The sequence below is a fragment of the Mustela nigripes genome, chromosome 2 (assembly GCF_022355385.1).
Source record: "Mustela nigripes isolate SB6536 chromosome 2, MUSNIG.SB6536, whole genome shotgun sequence".
NCBI classification, from domain to species: domain Eukaryota; kingdom Metazoa; phylum Chordata; class Mammalia; order Carnivora; family Mustelidae; genus Mustela; species Mustela nigripes.
Window position 1 is genome coordinate 18,023,827 of NC_081558.1, and position 23,325 is coordinate 18,047,151.

Below are 23,325 nucleotides of genomic sequence, written 5' to 3' on the forward strand. Positions count from 1 at the left end.
AGGATCCTGAGATCATGACCTGAGCCGAAGGCAGAGGCTTAACCCTCTGAGCCACCCAGGTGCCCTGAAGGATGTTCTCTTCAAACTGATTGTCTATGAACCTAATTCAACAGAATGAAAAATGTGTCCTCCCATCGTTGGCAGGTTTGTACTTGATAGGCCTGTCACCGTGAAAGATTTTCCACTGCAAATTCTGAGGAAGAAGACACTTATCCCTGAAAAGCCCAATCTGGTTTTGGATAATGGAGTAGATAACATTGTAGGGAAAACAGGCCTTCCAAGAACCACTCCTGTGGGTCAGGCTGGAGGCAGCAGTTCAAGGAAAGGGGTGGTCGTCACTGAGCCTCGCAGAGGAACTCATAGAAAATACTGGAATCAGTAATCAAGTTCTTGGAAGAAAAGAACTGGGTCACAAGAGAAAGGTACCACCTGTGGGAGCCATCTCTGATGGTCCCTATGCCCTTAGCAGGGCCTCTGTGGGAAAGTCCTGTGGCCCATGCTTTTTCCTCCAACCGGGAAGTGGAATGCGCAAAGGTGGAAACCCAGGGCTGTGCTGGTGCTAGAAGATAGGCCCTGATGGCAAATTCCATGTCCCAAAATAGACAGATAAACATGCCAAGCAGAGTGCCTGGGTGGCTCAGTCGGTTAAGCATCTGCTTTGGTTCAGTTCATGATCTCGAGGTTCTGGTATTGAGTCCACATTGGGCTCCATGCTCAGCGGGAAGCCTGCTTCTCCCTCTCCTTCTGCTGCTCCCCCTGCTTGTGCTCTCTTTTTAATAAATAAATAAAATCTTACAAAAAAAAAAAAAAGAAAGAAAGAAAAAGTGCCAAGCTGATTCCCTGCCCTGGTGATTTGGAACTTAAAGGGTGACACACAGAGACTTGAATTTGGTGAATGCGAGTGTGTCCGTGGAAAACTCCTAAACTTCTGACAAGTTCATCCGCCCCTGAGCGGGCCCCAGACTCTGCACTTTCGGTTCCCAGCACCAAAGAAGGTCCCGTGGAACAGGTTTAAACAATGGACACGAACAAGCAGGTGCTGGGTGTGGGGGGGGGGCGGTGCCCTCAGCAGCGTGGATCTGGCCCGGGGTGGGAGGCCGAAGCGTGCCCACCTGCGGCCTGTTTCGGTCGGAACCCGATGAGCTCCGGGTGGGGATCCTCCCGAGTGCTGCAGACTTGGGCCAAGACTTTAAATTCGGAGCAGCGGGAGAGGAGACCGGATGGAGGTTCAGACCGTGCAAGATGGCGGTCCCCGTGCCTGATGTGCCGCTCTTGAAAATCTTCTCCTTCCTGGACGCATTCAGCTTGCTCCAGGCTTCCCGAGTGAACAGGGTAAATGCTCTCCACTAGGCCGCCCTCTGTTGGGGGGCCCCCTCCCCCCCACCTCCCCCCTTCCACGGGTCGTCACACAGACCCCCTTCACCGCAGCCCCTCCGCGCTGGCCTCTCGGCGACCCCAGCCTGGGGCCCACGCAGCCTCCCTCCTCGCTTACGTCTACCCTGTTCCGGCCCCTTCCTTCGGCTCCCACAGACCCAGTGCCCGGGTTTCAGCTGCCCGTCTTGACCAGGTGGAGCGCCAGGTCGCAGAAGAGCCGAGGGATGCGCTGGGTTTTGGGGGGTTAGCCTCCTTCGCTCTGAGGGCCTCGCCTTTTGTTAAACGAAAAGGGCAGACGAATATCCAGGTGTCGCTGCGCGGATCAAATGGTCCACTCGAAGCCCCGGGAAACTGCCAGTGTTTCTCCCACAAGAATTCCAAGCACCTGTCTTTGCCGCAGTGGGCCTCTGTGGTTACCGTGTCCTGGTCCCCCCCAGTCTGGGAGGGCTTGGAGAGCCGGGCTGGTGGCTGGTTTACCGCTGAGCGGAGGGCCTGGCTTCCAGAACAGAGGAGAGCAGAGGAAGAGCCAGCCTTGGGGTACTGACCGCCTGCTTACCTCTTCCTTTCTCCCCCTCAGTGCTGGAACAGGCTTGCAGAGAATGACCAGCTGTGGAGGTGAGCAAGGGAAGGGTAAGGCGGGAAGGCAGGGGTGTCCCCTGGGAGGGAGAGGACATCCCAGTGTGTACCGAGGGGGCCTGGGTGGGGCTGCGCTGGGAGAGGCACGAATGGGGCTTACAGTGAGGAAAGGGTTCATGAGACCTGAGCTACTGAGGAGGGAGCTGACGGGGGCTGCCTCGGGGGCTGGTGACTCTGTTTCCAGAAACCTGTGTCTGAGGAAATGGAGCTTCTGCAGCTTCTCCCCGTGCCCGGGCTCACAGACCTGGAAGCAGTTCTTCCTCAGACAGACAAAGCTGGAGCACCGGATGGCGAGGGTGAAGCCAGAGGACTTTATCTTCAGAGAAGCAAGTGGGAACCTCGGTACGGGGATAGGGTCCGCTAAAGGAACATGACAATATGGTTTTAAGAAACACACTGTCTCTTTCCCCCGTGTCTTCATTCAGTGAAGACAAAGAAAATGAAGGCTTAGTGGGACTGGGTTGCTGTGGTCACGGTCAAGGTCTCCCTCCATCTTCTCTTGTCCCCCACTGTCTATGGTGCGTGGAGAGACCAGAGTGATCTTTACATGAGCTAAAATCAGGCCTTGTGACTTACTTTCTCCAAAGGCCTCCCGTTCCTCATAGAATAAAGATTTTAAACAAAAAGGAAACTGAGTAACAGGCGTTCTACCATTAACTTTATTCCTAATACCTCTTTTAAAACTCAGGACAGAGGGGTGCCTAAGTGGCTCAGTTGGTTAAGCGTCTGCCTTCGGCTCAGGTCATGATCTCGGGGTCCTGGGATCAAGCCTCACATCGGGCTCCCTGCTCAGTGGGGAGCCTGCTTCTCCTCCTCCCTTTGCCTGCTGCTCCCCCTGCTTGTGCTCGCTCTCTGACAAAGAAATAAAATATTAAAAAAAACAAACTCAGAACATTCTCTGATGGAGACCTCTTTATCCTCATTTTACATGTATGGAAACTGAAATGGAGGAGGAAAAATAAGTCGGCCAGTGCCTCAGGCCAATCTGCAGCAGGAACCTACGTATGGATGACTCTAGAACCAGCTCCTCCTCTTCTCCATAATTGTTTCCCAAACTCTTCTTAAGAGGATGCAGGAAAACTTCGTTATCTTTCCAGAGTCCTTTTTATTCAACTGGGCCATCCCTCAACTATCTGGTGAGCCAGTATTGTCTGTGTTTCCTTCTAGGAATCTTGGGACCTATGGCTTATCTGTCAGGATATGGCAACGCAGTGGGTGGAGAGGAGAAGTCAGTCATTTGTACAGTGTCATCAAAGCACATGCTTTATGCCTGGGACCTGCAGGAAGTGAGTATGGCCATCGAGGAGCACAAAGAAGATCTTGTCGAATCCACCCTGTCCCACACAGGTGGCAAGTGCTGGGGGGCGGGAATGGTACTTGGAATTGGTGAGAGACAGAGTTTCAAATTGGGTCTTTTAACTGGTAATCTGGGACCTTTCCATTTAGATGGTAGACACACAGAAAATTTCACTTTTTAATGTGTAGGGGTTTTTTTTAAGATTTTATTTATTTGACAGAGATCACAAGTAGGTAGAGAGGCAGGCAGAGAGAGAGAGGAGGAAGTAGGCTCCCTGCTGAGCAGAGAGCCCGATGTGGGGTTTGATCCCAGGACCCTGAGATCCATGACCTGAGCCAAAGGCAGAGACAACCCACTGAGCCACCCAGGCGCCCATCTTTTTTTTTTTTTTTTTAATTTTAAAGATTTTATTTATTTGTCAGCATGCACAAGCAAGGGGAGAACAGGCTCCCCACTGAGCAGGGAGCCCAATGCAGGACCCGATCCCAGGACCCCGGGGTCATGACCTGAGCTGAAGGCAGACACCTAACTGACTGAGCCACCCAGGCATCCCTTATGTGTGTTTCTCCATATAGATTTGTACAGGGACTTACTTTCTAGTGGTAACGTGGAACAGCTGTGAGATAAACTTGGGCTGTTGTGCCTTTCCATGACCTATTCTACTTCTCTCTCTCTCAACTGTTGGCATTTGTTATGTTGGCTTTTTCAGAAAGTGGTCTCCAGCTCTAGTCACTTCCAGGGTAGACCAAGGTCTTCTACATCAGGACTAGTAAATGTAGTGCAAAAATCATTAGGCGGGGAATCAGAAGACCCCAAAATGGGTCACAAGTTATTGTATTTTTCTTGGCCTTCCCTGTTTGTATTTCTCTCCTTCCTGTGAAAAGTATTTAATGACCATTTTTCACACAGGGTCTTGTGAACTATGACAAGTAAACCCTTTATGAATATATGAGGTAGCAGGAGAATGATGAAATAAGTCTAGAAGGGACTCCTAAAGTTATACAATTTAAAAAAAGATTTTATTTGATAGAAGAGAACATAAGCAGGGGGAGCAGCAGAGGGAGAGGAAGAAGCAGGCTCCCCACTGAGCAGCGAGCCCGATGCAGGACTCAATCCCAGGACCCCGGCAGACACTTAACTGAGCCAAAGGCAGACACTTAACTGACTGAGCCGCCCGGGCGCCCCTGAAGTTACACAATGTTATATGTCAATTACATTTCACTAAAGCTGAGAAAATCAGGCACTCTCTTGGATAATTTGCTCCAGGGGAAACCAGTCACCATGTCCCTGAGGACATCCAAGCAGCCAAGTGGATGGACTACTTGGCAAAGATCTCTGGCCTTCTGCCAACAGCCATCTTTGCAGTCCTGTGAGTGAATCACATTGGAAGCTAATTTTCTGGCCTTCAGATTGTGTCCACAGTCAACCAAGTGAGGAACCCGAAACCAGTGACTCCCCGCCCGAGTTTTGGACCGTCGGAAGGTGTGTGAGATAAGTGTTTCTTCCTTTGAGCTGCTATGGTGTTTGTTAGGCAGCAACAGATAGCAGATTTTAGTACTCCTTTTCTTGATAATTTAAGGTGTGGAAGAAGCTTTAGAACCAGGTAGTGAAAAGAAGCTGGAGAAACCCTGAGGAGAGTTTGGGACTTTGAGGAGACCTAGCAGAAACCTAGTGGCCTGCCATGAAGCCACCAGTGAAGACCAAGGGAAATGTAAACAAGAGTATTGGACACCAGAGGAAACCGGGTTCTTGTTACAGCTGGAGAAAATTTAGCAACATTGTCACTCCAGCTAATGTGAAAAGGAGTGAATAGATCCAAGGAATTGAATGCTCTTGCCAAGGAGAATTCTAGGCAGAATGCTGAGTGCGGGCCACGGCTTGCTGCTTGTAGTAAAACAAGAGAAGGAGAGGAGAAAATGATGGTCAGATAAAAGAGAGCCAAAGCTTGCTGGTTCCGAAAATTTGCAGTCTTTCAAGATGGCAAATGGTGCTAAGATTTAAGGCCAAGACTGCAAGCAAGATCAGTGCAGGGCAGTGTTAATAAGCCATACCATAAAGGTGAAGTGGTGACCATAACGTTCTTTTCGACCTCAGAACTAAGAGGGTGCCTCAGAACCGAGGTCAAGCCATGGACCTCACAGGGTGAAGCCTCATCCTCAACAGACCCAGCCGCCACCCAGGGTGTCGGGATTCCTCTCAACCTTGTGGATGGGGCTCTTGTCTAATGACGTCAACTCCTGTAGGTTCCTTTGGAGACCCACAAAGTTTTCTCAAGGAATCCTATTGGCAAGGGTGCTGCCAGCTTGGATATACAGGGGCTGAAATATCCCAACAGGAAAAAAGGCATTTGAATCCTGAACTCTTACAGGGAAGAAGCACCTGTGACCCTACTCAGCTACTGATTTGGGCCACTGGGTAGGGACGGGGCAGCATAACGCAGAAGGCAGACCCAAGAGCCTAGAGAGTGGAGCCAAGAGTCCTGAAGAATCTTTCCTGGACCTTGAGTCCTGGTCAGTGTACTACCAGCACATTGTCATTAGATCTCGAATTTTCTGTGCAGCAGGGATTCCCACCCCTCTACTGCCCTTTCCCCCCACCCCGGATGAGACGGTCTATAATGTTATCCTTACCTATGGTATAATGTCCTATCCTTGTATGTTGGGGATGGGGGTCAGACAACTTGGATATTTCTGAGGTTTTCACATCAACATGAGCTGAACCTAAAGAACCTCATCTCCTTAACGAGATCCAGATTTTACGATGATGCTGTAACGGTGAGCTATCTGGGGGCATGGGCGATGGCGAATGTACTTTGCATGTGGGAGAGAGGTGAGTTATTAGGGACTGCAGGGTGCAGTGTGTCTGCCAATCTGGAAGATAGCCTCCATATTCCTTGTCCCGTATTCACGATCCTAGGTAGTCTACTCCCACCCTGAATCGGGCTGACCTTGGTAACCAATTGGACATTGCAGAAATGATGGTGTGTAACTTCCGAAGCTATGTCCTGAAAGACACTTCTTCTCTCTTGAGTCACTGGCTCCAAGAGAGCCAGCCACAGTGTTAGGAGGGCCCTTAAAATGCCCTGCAGGGAAGGTCTGTGTGGCGAAGTACTGAGGGCTGCAGGTAGCCAGCACCAACTTGCTGGCCAAATGAGTTGACCATCTTGAGCCTTATCCTTACGAAGATGACTTCAACCCCATAAGAGACCCCTAGTCACAAACTACCCAGCCAAGCTGTACCTAAATTTCTTTAATTTAATTGAGAGAGAGCATGAGAGAGGGTCAGAGGAAGAAGCAGACTCCCTGCCAAGCAGGGAGCCTGATTTGGGACTCTATCCCAGGACTCCAGGATCACGGCCTGAGCCATCAATAGTTGCTTAACCAACTGAGCCACCCAGGCACCCCATGTACCTAAATTTCTAACAGACACTGAGAGAACAAAAACTTCTGTTTTAACCACCCAGATTTTTGGGAGAGGGTTTATTATTATTTATTTTGCTTATTTCAAAAGCTTCTAGTGTAGTTAACATACAGTATTAGACTAGCTTCAGGTCTACAATGTAGCAATTCAGCAATTCTGTACATCACCTGGTGCTCGTCATGACAAGGGCAGTCCTTAATCCCCATCACCTGTTTCCCTTATCTCCCACTCCGCCCCTCTGGTAACTGTTCACTTGAGTTATGAGTTTGTTTGGGGGCTTATCTCTTTTCTGTTTTGTTAAATTCCACATTTGAGTGAAATCATATGCTATTTGTCTTTCTGACTTACTTCACTTAACATTCTACCCTTTAGATCCATCCATGTTGATGCAAAGGGCAACGCTTCATTCTTTTTCATGGCCAAGTAATATTTCAGTGTGTGTGTGTGTGTGTCTGTCTGTCTGTCTTTATCCATTCATCTATTGATGGACACTTGGGTTGCTTCCATATCTTGGCTATTGTAAATAATGCTGCAATGAACATAAGAATGCATAGAGCTTTTTTTTTTTTAAAAAAGATTTTATTTATTTAGACAGCCAGAGATCACAAGTAGGCAGAGAGAGGAGGAAGCAGGCTCCCCACTGATCAGAGAGCCCAATGCAGGACTCGATCACAGGATCCCGAGATCATGACCTGAGCTGAAGGCAGAGGCTTAACCCACTGAGCCACCCAGGTGCCCAAGAATGCATAGAGCTTTTCAAATTACATTTTCCTTTTTTTCAGCTAAATACCCAGTAAAGGACTTGCTGGACCATGTGGTAGTTCTATTTTTAATTTTTTGATTCTGTTTTCCACAGCGGCTGCCCCAGTTTGCATTCCCACCAACAGGGCACAAGGGTTCCTTTCTCTCTGCACCCTCGTGGGCACTTGTTGGTCATTGCATTATTGACTTTAGCCATTCTGACTGGTGTGAGATGATATTGTGGTTTTGATCTTAAGCCACCCAATTTTGGGATGACTTCTTGCACAGTGTTACAGTGTTACAGACCAAAATGGTGATTACATTTGGGGAGTGTGGAGAAGTTAATAGAGCAAGTACTGGTCGGCTTAGAGGGAGTTATATGATCAATTTGTAATAACTGAATTTTACATATATTTTTGTGTTCTTTTTGATATACTTCACAATTTTTTTAAAAGATTTTATTTATTTGACAGAGATCACAAGTAGGCAGAGAGGCAGGCAGAGACAGAGGAAAGGAAGCAGGTTCCCTGCTGAGCAGAGAGCCCCATGCAGGGCTTGGTCCCAGGACCCTGGGATCATGACCTAAGCTGAAGGCAAAGGCTTTAACCCACTGAGCCACCCAGGCGCCCCAACAATTTTTTAAAGGCTAAAGAGAAGGGAAACTTTCTTTTGTCTTATCTGCAATGTACAAGATTGATGATGGAATAATAATTATGAGAGTTGATATTCTTTGAATTCCTACTGTGGACTAGGCAGAATTCTTTTTTTTTTTTTTTAAGATTATTTATTTGGGGGGCGCCTGGTTGGCTCCATGGGTTAAGCCTCTGTCTTCAGCTCAGGTCATGATCTTGGAGTCCTGGGATCGAGTCCCACATCGGGCTCTCTGCTCAGCGGGGAGCCTCCTTCCTCCTCTCTCTCTCTCTCTGCCTGTCTCTCTGCCTACTTGTGATCACTGTCTGTGAAATAAAATCTTTAAAAAATATATTTGGAGTAGGGGGAGAGGGAGACAGAAACCCAAGCAAATTCTGCGTGGAGCCTGACATGGAGTTCAATCTCACAACCCTGAGATCATGACTTGAACTGAAACCAAGAGTCAGATGTTTAACCGACAGAGCTACCCTGGCATCCCTAGGCAGAAGGAATTCAAAAAGACTATTTCATGTGCTGTGAAATGTAATACGAGAGCCCTGTAAGAAGCCACAACTGGTAAGTAACTTGCTGAATTGTAACACCTTTAGTAAGAGGCAGAACTCACTTGAGCTCAGAAGCCTGATCATTCTTTATGCTGATTGATCGCACAGTGAAATCTTGCCTTGAACGTACTGTGATGTTCCTTTTCTGTGCTCACTACTACTCAAATAACTAAGATGTTTAGAATTTTCTTATTCTTTTGCCAGAAGCAAAAAATGGATCTGGAGGAAACTTCCAAATAAACACTGGCAGAAAGAAAGCCCAGTAGGTGTGAAGAGTTCCTTGCACACCTACAGTGTCCTCTCATTCTCTAGGGCACTATGATCTGGTCCAGCCCCGCCCAGCAGTCGAGCATCACGCATCTGGCGACCCTCCCTCAGATGCATCTTGCGTTCACTGCAGATTTGGAGGGAACAGTCAAAGTGTGGAATTGTCAGGATGCGGAAGCCCTGGCTACTCTCACCATGCCACAGGCCTGTTTTTCCTTGGAAATCTGTCTCACAAAAGATGGCCCCTTCTTGATGGTAAGTGAGCCCTGCACCTAGAGAGGGCCCACAGAACAAAATGCCTGCTGCCTTGACAGCTGTTGTGCCCCCATGACTGTCCCATTACTGTCTGTCTTCTTGGAGTCCTCCCTACCACAAACCCTGAGAGCCCAAACATACCCATGAATATTGGCCATAAAAACTCTGCTACCATCTTGGCCTTTGATCTACCACAAGTATGTTTTCCCTAGTCATTCTTCCAGAAAAGGGAAAAAAAAAGCCTCCCTGAATGATTCCTATCTATGTCTCTTCTTTCAAGTGTGTATTGTACAGTACTTGACCTTGGACAGGGATTATGGAGAGAGCCATGGGTTTGGGAAGACGTGAAAAAAGAACAGTGTTGATGTGCTGTGAGTAACTATTCTTGAGAAGAGTGGGGCTTAGGAACTTGTATTTTTGGGGATCATTCTCACGATGCTGAGGTAGCTTTTCCTTTCCATTATGGGATCAAAGAAACTGTTATGTTTTGCAACTGACAGTGCTGCCTTCTGAGGGCTCTAGGATTTCCTGTCTCCTTCTGTTGACGTGGTGGTGGTGCTTTGGTCTTAGGTAGGCAACTCTGAAGGTGACCTGTACACACTGACTGTGCCGGAGCTAAGGCATGTCTCTAAAGTCAATGCATTCAAATACAGTGTTGACCTCCTACACTGCTCTCCCGACAAGAAATGGACCTTTGCATCTGGGACACATCAGAATATCTTGCCAGTGGTAAGCGGTGCTCTGTGCTTTAATTTTGGGAGGAGAGGGTCAAGCATGAGCAAAGTGGGGTTTAGGAGGTGTTGGAGAACCTGCAGAACTCTGGGAGGACTACACACGGTGCTCCCACCTCTCAAAGGCCGTATCACACGTAGAATCCATTTTTGGAGCCAAGAAACCATGTTCTTTGAAGTGATAGGGTCTGGTTGCAAAAAAATAAGTTAATAAAAGTTTACTCATGAAGCCTGAATCCGCCAAAGAGCTAGAGGAAGGTGAGAGAGGTCTCAAGAAGGTAGGATCTTTGGTAACCTTTTAGCTTTCCTTTACTTTACTTTTATCCACCTTGGCTGGAGGGGGACAAAGAAGTCCAGAGGTAAATGAGAACATATCAGCCTACAGATGTCCCCCTGAGAAAGTCTGTGGCTGTTGAGTCCACCATTTTTACCATGTGGCACGTGCACACCTCGCACCAGAGAGCGAGGAGCGGAGTGGAGGCAGCAACAGCCGAACAGCCCATGACGAGTTTGCCAAGAAGGGAAAAATGTATCCAACCAATGACAGCTTGATCTGGGCTCCGGTGTGGCCAGATGATTCTGTAGCTCCAAGCACACCAGAAAGAACAGCTTTGGTGGCTTTGCTCTCCGTGTGACCATGACAGGCAGAAGAGGAAGCCAGTTCTTGGATGTCAGAGACAGGAAGGGGCTACTCAGTGCTTCCTAAGATTCCGAATAAAGCTTTGGCCACAAAACAAGGTTGTTTTTTGTTTTTTGTTTTTTGTTTTTTTTTTTAAGTAGGCTCCATGTCCAGTGTGGGGCCTGAACTCCTGACCTTGAGATCAGGAGTCACATGCTCTACTGACGGAGCCAGCCAGGTGCTCCCACAAAACAAGGGCTTTCGGGGAGGTCTTTCTGGAGTCGCTGCTGTCACTTCTCCCTTCATCTAACCGCATGTGCAATACCCTCTCCCCAGGTGTTCCTCACAGAGAGCTTGCTGAAACCGGTAGAAGGCAAAAGCCCTCTGTCCGTCTCTATCCCGTATTCATCGTGCTGCAGGGCCTGCTGGGCCCCAAGGAGGACAAGCAGGATAACAGTGATGTATCGAAGAGGCTCTTTCAGAAAGACCGGATTTACCACCTTCGAGCTAACGGCTGAGAGGACGGGGGACAGAACAGACATCCAAGGTAGGCTGTGCCACATGGGAGACACGGTTTCTAGACCCTTCCACCCGTGTATTCTTTGGAAGCCTTAATTCTGTGGAAAGGGGGCAGGGGATTTCTTTAACCCGAGCCTGCAGGCCTCTCCTGCCCATGCTCGTACTTCTACTGTGTTCCACAGGCCCTCCACCCCCTTGGGCAGGTCTGTTCAGATTCCCATCCTGCTGCAGGGCCTGGATCCCAAAGCCTCCTCTGTGCCTGACCTGTTACTGCCCACCGCCCCCTGTTGTGGGGTCCGGGCACCTGTTACTGTGGTCCATGACCTGTATCTGTCACTAGCCTGCCCTTCATCTTCCTCAGCAGACTGAGGTCCCCTGAAAGGAGGGAGTGTGTGTTTGCATTCTGCGTAAAGCTCTTGTGCGGACTCCAGGATCCCCAGTTCGCCCGCACGGATGTGTGTGTGTTTTGTATGAACACAGCCCACCAGGTTGCAACTTTCCTGTTGCCGCCTCACATGGAGAGTCCTGTGTGGATGGGAGTCGGAGACGGAAATGTGATCGTCTTTGAGAGCGGGCCGTCCTTGTTCCTCTTCACCATCAGTGGCCACCTGCTGCAGCGATTTGAGGACCACCAGAGGACCATCGGCAACTTATGGGTGGTAGGTACGAGCCTCTGCCCACCGCCCGGCGCTCGGACTCGGGGCTGCTCATCCCAGGTGTCCTTTGTAGGATTCTGTGCATGTCCTCAGCACGTCCATGGATGACTCTCTGCATTTGTACATGTGGGAAGAGGAAGGCCGTTACCCATACCTCAAGAGCTGCTGTCACCTGGAGCACGTGGGCAGGGACTCGGCGCCGAGCTGGTAAGCCCTGCTTCTGCGACTTCAGCTTTCCTCAAAGATTCCAACTCTTCCATATGAAAAAATGAAGGGCTAATAAGTGAGGTTTTAAAAAAAAAAAAGTGTGTGTGTGTGTGTAAATAAACTTGGATCCAAAAAGAGAATTGCTAGCTCTTGGGATAGGTTCACAGCCCATGCAGTACATTTCAAAAGGCTTTCCTGTCTTTATTTGCAAGGTTTATACCTTTTTTTGAGTTCATCATTTGGGTTGCTGCTTTTTGTGTTTTGTTTTTTTTTTTAAGATTTTATTTTTTTTGACAGACGGAGATCACAAGTAGGCAGAGAGGCAAGCAGAGAGAGAGGAGGAAGCGGGCTTCCCGCCAAGCAGAGAGCCTGATGCAGGGCTCGATCCCGGGACTCTGGGATCATGACCTGAACTGAAGGCAGAGGCTTAACCCACTGAGCCACCCAGGCGCCTCCTTTTTTTTTTTTTTTTTTTTTTTTTTTTTTTAAAGATTTTATTTGGGAGAGAAAATGAGCAGGAGCAGAGGCAGAGGGAGAAGTGGGCTCCCAACTGAGCAGGGAGCCTGACGTGGGGCTCGATCCTAGGATCCTGAGATCATGACGTTGATCCGAAGGCAGATACTTGGCCGAATGAGCCACCCAGGCACCTCTCAGTAATTTTAAATACTTCCCCTTCATATCACACGTTCCATATTGTGTAGCATTATGTCTTTTCTCCATCTAATTTCTTTTAACAATATAAAGAAATTTATGTCTTTCCCCCAAACAGAGTGCAGTTGTCCAACAAAGTGTGAGTTTTGACAAAAACATAAAGTCTTTTAATCAGAAGTACAATCAAACCACAGAATATTTCCATCATCCCCCAAGTTTTCTTAGGCTCCGTTGCAGACTGTCCCTCCTTCCATCCCCAGCACCAGGCAACCACTGATCTGCTTTCTGTCCCTATTAATTAGTTTACATTTTCTAAGCCTTTATGTAAATGGAATTATATAGTATGTATCCCTTTGTGTCTTGCTTCTCTCGGTGAGCGTGGTTTTCAAGATTCACGCTCCTGTGGTGTATCAGGAATTCACTCCCTTTAGTTGCTGAGTGGTGAGGGCCCTATTATAGAGATGGACCACAGTTCATCACCTTGCCAGCTAAGGGTCATTTATGTTGTTTGTAGCTTGGGATGAACATGTTTCCATATTTACCTAAGAGGGGAACTGTTGGGTCATATGGTATGTTTGACCTTATAAGAAACTGCAAAACGCTTTCCTAGGGGCTGTCTGTCTTTTCATTCCTACTTGGTTTTTTTCCGGTTTTGTTTTGTTGACTACTTTACATTCTGATAGGTGTGTAGTATGCTCTCATTATAGTTGTACTGTCTATTTCCCTAATGTCAGGCAGCTTTTCATTTGCTTATTTGCCATATCTTCTTTGGTGAAGCATTGTTCAAATCGTTTGTATGTTTTTTAGTTGGGTTGTTTATTAATATCTATATATTTGGAATATAAATTTTTTTATCAGATAAGGATTTGCAAATATTTTCTCCCATTTTGTGGTTTGTCTTTCTACTCTAACAGTGTCTTTCAAAGAGCGGGTGTTCTTAATTTTGAATCTCCAATTTTTCTTCTAAAATGATTGGGCTCTGGATGTGTATCTAGGAAATCTTTGCCTAACCTGAGGTCACTAAGGTTTTCCCCTTTGTTTTTGTCAAAATTGTATAGTTTGAGATTTTACATTTAAGTCTATTATCCATTTTAAATTAAATTTTATATAGGGTAAGATCTAGATCAAGGTTTTTTTCTTTTTACATAGGTATTTAATTATTCAGCACCATTTGTGGGGGGAGAGTTCTTTCTCCATTGAATTTCCTTTACATCTTCGCCAAAAATTGACCATATATGTTATATAACATATGTTTTAATTTTATATGTATATATATTAATGTTATGTGTATATATGTAAATGTTATATAACATGGATATGTTAATTTCGGGATTTTTTTTGTCCCAAGGACCTATATGTCTATCCTTTCTCTAATAACACACTACTTTTAAGTGTAACTTCATAGAAATTTTAAAATCTGATGATGTGTGTCCTCCACTTTGTTCTTTTGCAAAATTACTTTGACTATTCTGTTTCCCTTGTTTTCAACATATTTTTGTGTTTTTTCCCCCTACATATATTTTAGAATAATTTTGTAAATGTCTATAAAAATTCTGCTGGTGGGGGGCCCCTGGCTGGCTCAGTCTTTGGAGCATGTATCTCTTGATCTTGGGTAGTGAGGTTGAGTCCCACACTCGTTATAGAGATTACTTAAGGGAATTTAAAAAATAGAATTAAGGGCTCCTGGCTGGCTCAGTCGGAAGAGCATGCAACTCTTAATACCAGGTTTTGAGCCCCACATTGGGTGTAGAGATTAAATATATCAAAAAATCAGAATTCTACTCAGAAACACAAAAATTCTGCTGGAGTTCATACTGGAATTCTATTGGATCTATAAATTTTAGGCGGGGGTCTAAAATTTGAGTCTTCCTATCCATGAACCTTATGTCTCTTCAATTTATTTAGGTCTTCCTTATTTTATCAAGTGTTTTGTAGTTTTCAGGATACAGCTTTTGCAAATGTTTTGTAAGACTATATCTAAGTATTTAGTGGTTTGAGTGCTACTGTAACAGTAATATCTTCAGTTTTCAATTTTTCACTAATAGTATGTAGAAATGATTGGCTTTTGAAATACTAATTTTATATCCTACAACCTTGTTAAACTATTATTCAAATAGCTCTTATTAATCTGTAGATATTTTGTGACTTTCCATGTATACAATCATGTCGTCTGTCAATAGACAGATTTTTTCCCTTTGTTTTCCAATCCGTATGTCTTTTAGTCCTTGTTCTTGACTTACTGCATTGGATAGAACTTTCAATAACAAGGGGTGCCTGGTTGACTTAGTTGATAGAGCATGTAGCTCTTAAACCTGGGATCATGAGTTCAAGCCCCATGTTGAATGTAGAGTTTACTTTAAAAAACAAAAAACAAACTCTCCAGTAACAACATTGGAGTGGAGAGCAGATTCCTTGACTTTGATAGAAAAGTGTTGCGTCTTTCACAATTATGAAATTCACTGTATGTTCTTGTAGTTACCGTTTATTAGGTTGAGGAAGTCCCATTCTAGCTCTTTTGTGTTTAGGGTTTTTATCATGAGTAGATGTTTAATTTTGCCAATGGTTTTCCTGCACCAATTCCTGAGCATATGATTTTTCATTTTTAGATTGTTAACAAGACAAATTACAGTGATTGATTTTTTTCTTTTTAAGATTCTGATTAGAGAACCCATGCATGGGGGGTGGAGAGGGGGAAACGAACTTTCCGTGGAGCAGGGAGCCTAATGCAGTGTTAGATCCCAGGACCCTGGGAACCAGGACCTGAGACGAAGGCAGATGCTTAAGTGCTTAACTGACTGAGCCACCCAGGTGCCCCATAACCATGAATTCTTTTTTTTAAAAGAATTTTTATAAAGATTCTATTTATTTGAGAGCATACATGACCAGCATGTATGTGTGTGAGAGAGAGTGCACACATGTGCGCAGGCAGGGGATTGGGGCAGCCAGAAAAGCAGACTTCCCATCAAGCAGGGAGTCCAACTCGGGACTGGATCCCAGGACCCTGGGATCAAGACCTAAGTGGAAGGCAGATGCTCAACTGACTGAGCCAACCAGGTGCTCCAACTGTGAATTCTTTAATGGTTATAGTACCATTCAGATGATAGATGATACCATTCTGGTAGTTTGTGGTTTTCCAGTAATTAGTCATTTCATCTAACTTGTTAGTCATTTCATCTAACTTTTTCCTTTTAGTCTTTTACATATCTGTAGATTTCAACTCCTGATACTGGTAATTTCTTTTCTTTTTTCTTTGTCAGTCTTATACACACACACACACACACACACCCCATATATCTATATATCTATATATCAATATATAGATATATATATTTAAAGATAAATATATATATAATATAAAACCATATATATATGGTTTTATTTGAGAGAGAGAGCATGAGAAGGGGGTGGTCAGAGGGAGAAGCAGGCTCCCCACTGAGCAGGGAACTTGATGTGAGGCTCAATTCCAGGACTCAGGTATCATGACCTGAGATGAAGGCAGATGTTTAACCAATTGAGCCACCCAGGTGCCCCCTTTGTTGGTCTTAATAGAGATTTATCAACTTTAATTATCTCTTCAAAGAAATAGCTTTTTTGTTTTGTCTTCTTTTTTTCTGTTTCATCTCTATCTACTCTTTAATTTTCTTCCTTTTTGTTTTGGTTTGTTTTTCTAATTTTTGAGGTAGAAACTTTAGATTATTGCTTTGAGATCTTTTTTTTTAAAGATTTGAGAATGTGTGAGTGAGCTATGGGAGGCACAGAGGGGAAAAGAGGGAGAGAATCTCAAGCAGACCCCCTGCTGAGTATGGAGGCCAACACAGGCCCCCTCCCACAACCCTGAGATCACAACCAGAGCCAAAACCAAGAATTGGTCACCCAGGTGTCCCAAGACCTCTCTTTTTAAATATTAGCATTTGATGCTCTAAATTCCTCACTAAGCACTGCTTTGGCTGCAACTTACAAATTTCAACTGATTGTATTTTCATTTTTACTCAGTTCCATATACTTTTTAAAATTCCCTTTCCCCTTTTGACCCATGGATTGACTGTTTTCCAGTTTTTATTTAAATTCTAGTTAGTCAAGGGGCACCTGGGTGACTCAGTGAGTTAAAGCCTCTGCCTTTGGCTCAGGTCATGATCCCAGGGTCCTGGGATCGAGTCCCACATCGGGCTCTGTGCTCGGTAGGGAGCCTGCTTCCCCTTCTCTCTCTGCCTGCCTCTCTGCCTACTTGTGATCTGTCTGTCAGATAAAAAATTAAATCTATTTTTAAAAATTCCAGTTAGTCAACATATAATGTAATATTAGTTTCAGGAGTAAAGACCCATGGATTATTCAAAAGTATGTTTATGTTTATTTCTCAAGTATTTGTATATTTTATTGCTATATTTTTTATTTCTAGTTTAAATCACTTATAGAGAGCACACTCCACAATTGTTTTTTTTCTTCTATGTCTGTCAAACTTTGCTTTATGACCAGGGAATGGTGTATGTTGGTGAATATTTGATTTGTGCCTGAAAAGAATGTGTACTCTGCTCTTGTTGGGTAGAATGTTCTGTAATTGCCAATGACATTGTCTTATCTGTTTCAGTTCCTCCATACCCCTCCTGATTATTGATCTAGTGGTTCTATCAGTTATGAGAGAAGATAGTAAAATTTTTTGATTATAAATGTGGATCTCTTTTTCCTTTAAACTCCATCAGTTTTTATTTCATGTATTTTTGCAGCTCTGTTACTTGGTATATATACATTTAGTACTATTACGTCTTCTTGCTTAGTTGGCCCTCTTATGTTTGTGTAGTGTCTCTCCTTGTCCTTGGCAATTTTCTTTGCTTTGAGATCTATTTTGTTATTAACTTAGCTACTCCTACTCTCTCGATTAATGTCTGTATGTGACATTGTTTTCCATTTCTTTACTTCCAGTCTACTTATATCATTATAGCGGAAATAAGTTTCTTATAGACAACATCTAATTGGCTTGTGATTTTTATGCATATGGTGCACAGATCTGTCTTTCCTCAGGTGTAATTAACTTATTTCAGCATTTGGGAAATGTTGTGTTATTTCCTTCTGGCTTCTATGGTATCCAATGAGAGATCTGTTTTTCAAAGTGTTGTTCTTCTATAGATAAGTGTCACTTTTCTCGGGCTGATTTCAAGTGACTTTTAGTCTTTTGTGTTTTTGGAAAAGGAACCATTGTGCTCCAGTTCCCACTTACAGGTGAGGTGATGTTCATGGTAGCTCTAGGTGATGTTTTTGCAACTGTGCTTGGTTTGCTTTCTATAGTCGTGACAGTGGAGGCTCTAACTATACTTGACACAGAAACTGGAGGAGTAGGTGGAGTTGGTGTGGTGGTGGTGGTCGGTGTACCATCTGTGGGAGCACTCCCTTTAGTAGTCATGCCTGACTGGATGGCTGAGGTTACAAGGAGGAGAAGAACAGTGAGGGGAGTAAGGGCTTTCATTTGAGATGTTCTTGCTGGCCATCCAAGGAGGAAATCTCAAGTTATTGTTAGTCTTTAGATCTCACCTAACTTTTTTTGCTCTATAGGTTTACCAAATTTGAGGAGTTTTTAGCTATTACTTTTCTCTGTGGGGCTTGAAGGCAAGAGGAAGGAAGGCCACCTCTACTCACCTTAGTGCAGGGGAGGAGATGGGCAATAAGGCTCTACCTCAATCTTTGCAGGAGAGGGGTAAAGGCACTAGCCTTGCTTGGGTTAATGCAAGGCAGGGATGGTCAACAGAACTCTTATCCCCTGCCTCCGCCCAGTTTCTCCTGGAGAAGAGGGGTCGGAGTATCACCTCATTAGTACAGGATGAGAATGGTTGACAGGGCCATGCCTCACAATCTCGACATCACCCCCGTGGGGCGGGAGGCATGGCCTCTTTTAGTACTCACCTGAGAGGGCAGGTATCAGCAAAGGGAACAGAATTCTATTTTTAAATATTCTGAGGGTGCCTGGGTATCTGTTAGTCAAGCATCTACATGCACTCAGGTCATGATCTTGGGGCCCTGGGATTGAGCCCTGTATGGGTCTCCCTGCTCAGCGGGGAGTCTGTTTCTCCCTCTTCCTCTCCCCTCCCCCTGCTCGTACCCTTGCTAGCACTCTCCAATGAATAATAATTTTTAAAAAACCTTTAAAAATATTCTCTCATCATTACTAAATAATATCTCTGATTTGCTATTATCTTGAGAATTCTGGCAGTGTTATCTAAAGCAGGTTGGGATCTCAACACTTGCAATTAATAATCACCATAACTGGGGCGCCTGGGTGGCTCAGTGGCTTAAGCCTCTGCCTTTGGCTCAGGGTCCTGGGATCAAGCCCTGCATCAGGCTCTCTGCTCAGCAGGGAGTCTGCTTCCCCCTCTCTGCTTGCCTGTCTACTTGTGATTCTCTGTCAAATAAATAAAATATTTTTTTAAGAAATCACCGTAACTGTCAGATCTGTGCAGTCAAAACCAAATCTAAGAATAACTTCAGCGATCAGAGGACCAATTGATTTGGGAAGAATATCCGTATCTGTGTCAGGTTCACATTTAGTAGTATCAGCAATGGATATAACTACTTTCCCACTTGTCCACTGATGATCTTGTCTTTTCCTGTTGGCAGCTATGTCTCCAAAGCAATATGCGATAACATGAGCATTGTATGTGTGGTGTCGAGACTTCGTGAATCCAGCATTCTGGTGATGTATTCCTTGCGTATGTAATGTGGAAACTAATGGAATTAACCTCACATCATCTCTCTCAATGTAGTAAAGAGAATTCTTTGTAAACCGAGAATGACTGTTTAGTGATCTTAGGAAAGAAGTGATGATTTAACTACCTACAGTAAATCAGACACTGTAATAGATGCACTATACATAAGGCAGAGCAACTTATCCTCTGTCCTTGCTAGCAGGGAGAGTATATAATACTAGGGGAGTAAAATATAACTGGTCACAAATCAATTCAAAAGGAGCTTATATGGGGGATGGTGGGGTAGTATGTCTTCAGATTGAGGCAGGTTTAAAAGTGAGGGCACCTGGGGCACCTGACTCAGTCGGCAGAGCATGCAACTCCTGATCTCAGGGTTGTGAGTTCAAGCCCCATGGGCGTGGAGTCTTCTTAAAAAAATATATATATATAGTAAAAGTGAAGGTCATCTGTATTAGTCCATGTTCTCTAAAATGTAAGCAAAACATAAATGTATTAGAAAAGCATAGATGTCGATACTTAACGGTAGCTAGAAGCAACTCAGAATATGGATGGTAGGGATGCCTGGGTGGCTCAGTTGGTTGTGCAACTGCCTTCGGCTCAGGTCATGATCCCAGAGTCCCAAGATCGAGTCCCGCATCAGGCTCCCAGCTCCATGGGGAGTCTGCTTCTCCCTCTGACCTTCTCCTCGCTCATGTTCTCTCTCCCTGTCTCTCTCAAATAAAATCTTAAAAAAAAAAAAAAAGAATATGGATGGTAAAAACAAATGTCCAAGAGGACTAGGAAATAGGACACACGGCAAAAACTAAATCACAAGGAAGTTTCAATTCATGTTTCATTACAGCCACTGTAATGGACATGAAAAAGAACTGCCCCCTAGGTTGTGTCACTGGTTCAGGATTCAGAGTTCGGGGAGAGAGTACTAATACATCAAGCCTAAGACCCACAGCTCTGCTGTCCTGGCCCTGAGAGGAGGGGGACATACTACTCTCATAAGAATGAAATCTCACTAGGAGATTTCTCCAAGGAGCAGTGTGGGTTTCTGGGCTATTAAAATGCCCACCATTCCCTCTTCCTCAAAATAAACTGGAAGCTGTGACCAGGAGGATAAAGGAAAGGAAGTCCGTGGAGGGTCTCCGGAGATGGACAAGGTTGGATGGAGAAGCTGGCAGGAGATGTGCTGTACACAGCACCTGGCAGTTCTGGGACAGTCACAAGTCTGGTTTAGATGCGAATCAAAGTCCGTGAGGAGAGTATGTACTAACCCGGGCTGGGAAGTCAAGGTGTCAAGTCACACAGACAGCGGCAGAGTCTAACCCAAATACTTTGGTTTTTACCACAGGAGAAAAAAAGACATTTTATAGATCTGTGTGTTTCTTTTAAAGATCCTTCTCATTGTCATTTAGAAAATGATTTAAGAAGCAGCCCTAGCCTACACCTGCAGTGAGGACCCTGTCCTGTACCAATTTTACCTCCACCCAAAAAAATGTAGCCGTCGTGACTAAGGAAAGGAAAGGAAAGCCCGTGAGGCTGTCTTCTTGATTAGAATCCCTGCCATGAAGGGAGTATGACGGAGCACATGGAGGTGGGAGAAGGGACCGAGGCAAGGATCTGTGCCTTACGTGCGCAGGAGGACAAAACGCAGTCTGTCTGAGGAAACAGGAGTAAACAGGATCCCACAGCGCCTGCGATTTTTGAACAACTTAGAGATAAAACCGAACTGCTGTTGGGCTCATTTCCGGGAAAGAGTTGGCCAAGATAAGCAGAGAAAACTTACTACACACAGCATCAAACATTGTTCAAAACTGCAAAAAGACAAAAGAAAACCTTAAGATCTATGGCAAAGGGGGTTGAACTGAAGAGAAACCTTCTTAGCTGGGGAATAAAAGAGAGCAAGTCCAGAAACGCCGTGTGCATTATTCACAGAATTTTAAAGGACTCCATGATGGAGCCCCGGACCCCTGCCAACGCTGAGGTCAGGTCACAGATCTGTAAGGTGCGGGACCCTCAGAAAAGTAACAGTCCTTTCCTTGTAGGTAAACGGAAGGGAAGCCTGCTCCTTGGAGAAGGAGGATGTGGAGAGCTGCCTCTTTCAGCTTCAGTTATGGGTGGAATAAAACAAAGAAACCATTCCCTCCAGAGAATTCTTAACTGTAACCACACTCCCCTTGGAGGTTGAGCTGCTATCAGTCAAGGTCCCCAGACTAGACAGAGGTCACACCCATTAAGGTAATTTGACCAAGGTTTATTGTGGTGAAAAGAATTCAAGAACCCACAGAACTAATAGATCTGATGGCATTTTAGCCCCTCCTTTTTGTAAGCATCCCCACAGGGGGCTGGCAGTCCACTTTTGACCTGCGCTCAGGATTCCAGGCCAGGTTTTGTTTCTGTCTCAGCCGTGGGCGGGAAGCAGCTGCTGGGAAGAGTTAATCTTCCCCTACCTGTACCAGGAGGGTGCCGGCCTAGCGAAGCTGACTTAGTTACAGAAGGGGTACTGACTCCTCCCGCCCCCCCCCCCACCTCTTCTTTGGGTGCCCTGGGCTGGCCGTTGCTGAAAGCCACGGCTACTGAGTGGGGGCTTACTGTAGCTACAAGGAATGAAACAGGGCTACTCCTCTTATTAGAACTTCCTTCCAGATATCATTGCTGGAATGGATTAATCCAAGGGGTTTATAGATTTGACTAACACATTCTACTGAGTAAAGACTTCACCAGAGAGAGCAAGGCAGCCTCTCTAGCCCCGGTGTACTTCGCTCTGCTGCGGCCACTGGAGCCAATGGACCTGCTCCTGACACCCAGGAGATGGAACTGTGGAAAAGGAAACCACAGGCCCCACATGGTATCTCTTGGGTTAAGGTATTGGGTCTTGGTTGGCAGACTTGGGGACTTAACCTAGCTGCAGTTTCAGCCCCCCAGAAATGTCACCTTTACGCAGTCTGCGTGGGACTTTCCCAATCAGCTCCAGGAGAGTTACCGCTGTCCCCTGGAGGAGCACAACCTTGCCTAAAACAGTGGATTATTTGCTAATAATCTCCTTTTCCCCCATTCTCTAACTTTTAAAAAACTCTTCCTTTTCTGGAGCCCTCTGGAGCTTTCCTTTACTCACTAGATGGAAACCCTGCCCAATTCACAAATGGATTAATAAAGCCCCTTGGACCTTTAAATTTTACATGGTTGCCTTTTTGTTATCTAACAGAATTCATTGGTGTGAATTGGAGTAGCACCATATGGGTGGTTCCCAAGAGCCCAAGAGATGCCCTACAGATGACCTTCAACTTTAACCCCTTCTCTGTGGCCCTGTCTTTCCCTTTGACCTTTACCAGGGCAACCACACCGTCAGTGGCTCTAGCGCTTGTCAGTACCTCCTCCTGCCTGGGGCTGAATTACATTCAGCAAGTTTCACAATAAGCGACACACACCACATAATCGTCTGCGGACTCAACAGAGAGATCAGATCAGTTCTCCTGGTTCTCTACTACTAAAGGGGCAGACTGGCTAGGAATAAAGGTTTTTTGAAATCCTAGTCTGTGACTTTACAAGTTTCTGGATCCTGAGGATGCTTTATCACTGGCTCCAAAAACAGGCATGAGACCTGTTACCGCAAAAGCCAACTGGCACCAAATTCAGATTTTATTTTGGAAATGGCCCAAACAAGCAGAGTTTTAGCTAGTTGGAGCCTGTCTGCTTTTCATACCCCCCACTGAAACCTTACCCACTGCTAAGCCAGAGCCCTAGGACTATAAGCCCTGGGCTACTGCAGTCATGGGGGACTATTTGACCCAGAGGTCCCCACCCCACACACACATCTGGGCACAGAAGTCACCTGCTCCCATCTCCCCCTCCTCTCTCCCTGAGTATCCTTGCTATCCTCCCCTCCTGGATGGTGGCCCCTGCACCACAAGCTTCCAGACAGGCTCCCAGGATGAGGAACTTCCCCTCCATGCACTGCTTAGTAAAGTTTATGTGTGTTACTACCTCTTTTCTTTTTCCTTGATGAGCCTTTCAAATCCTTTGAGCCCTTACAGTCCTACATCCCAAATATATAAAGAATTCCCAAAACTCAACAAGAA

At 45.4% G+C, this 23,325-nt stretch overlaps 1 protein-coding gene across 1 annotated transcript; it reads left to right on the top strand.

Moving 5' to 3' along the window:
* The first annotated feature begins 1,090 nt into the window (after positions 1 to 1,090).
* FBXW12 (F-box and WD repeat domain containing 12) lies at positions 1,091 to 19,473 on the top strand. The gene is made up of 10 exons (XM_059387820.1): positions 1,091 to 1,332; positions 1,952 to 1,989; positions 2,195 to 2,352; positions 3,178 to 3,296; positions 8,974 to 9,183; positions 9,754 to 9,912; positions 10,870 to 11,080; positions 11,533 to 11,711; positions 11,782 to 11,915; positions 19,170 to 19,473. The coding sequence occupies exons 1-10, from the start codon at positions 1,243 to 1,245 to the stop codon at positions 19,267 to 19,269; spliced, it is 1,398 nt and encodes a 465-aa protein (XP_059243803.1). The 5' UTR covers positions 1,091 to 1,242; the 3' UTR covers positions 19,270 to 19,473.
* The last annotated feature ends 3,852 nt before the right edge of the window (positions 19,474 to 23,325 follow it).

Excerpts from the sequence above, each read along its gene's own strand:
- FBXW12 (XM_059387820.1), top strand. The coding sequence starts at position 1,243 with ATGGCGGTCCCCGTGCCTGATGTGCCGCTCTTGAAAATCTTCTCCTTC. Across the intron at positions 1,333-1,951 it reads AGGCTTCCCGAGTGAACAGG|TGCTGGAACAGGCTTGCAGA; the intron begins GTAAATGCTCTC and ends TCTCCCCCTCAG. Across the intron at positions 1,990-2,194 it reads GAGAATGACCAGCTGTGGAG|AAACCTGTGTCTGAGGAAAT; the intron begins GTGAGCAAGGGA and ends CTCTGTTTCCAG.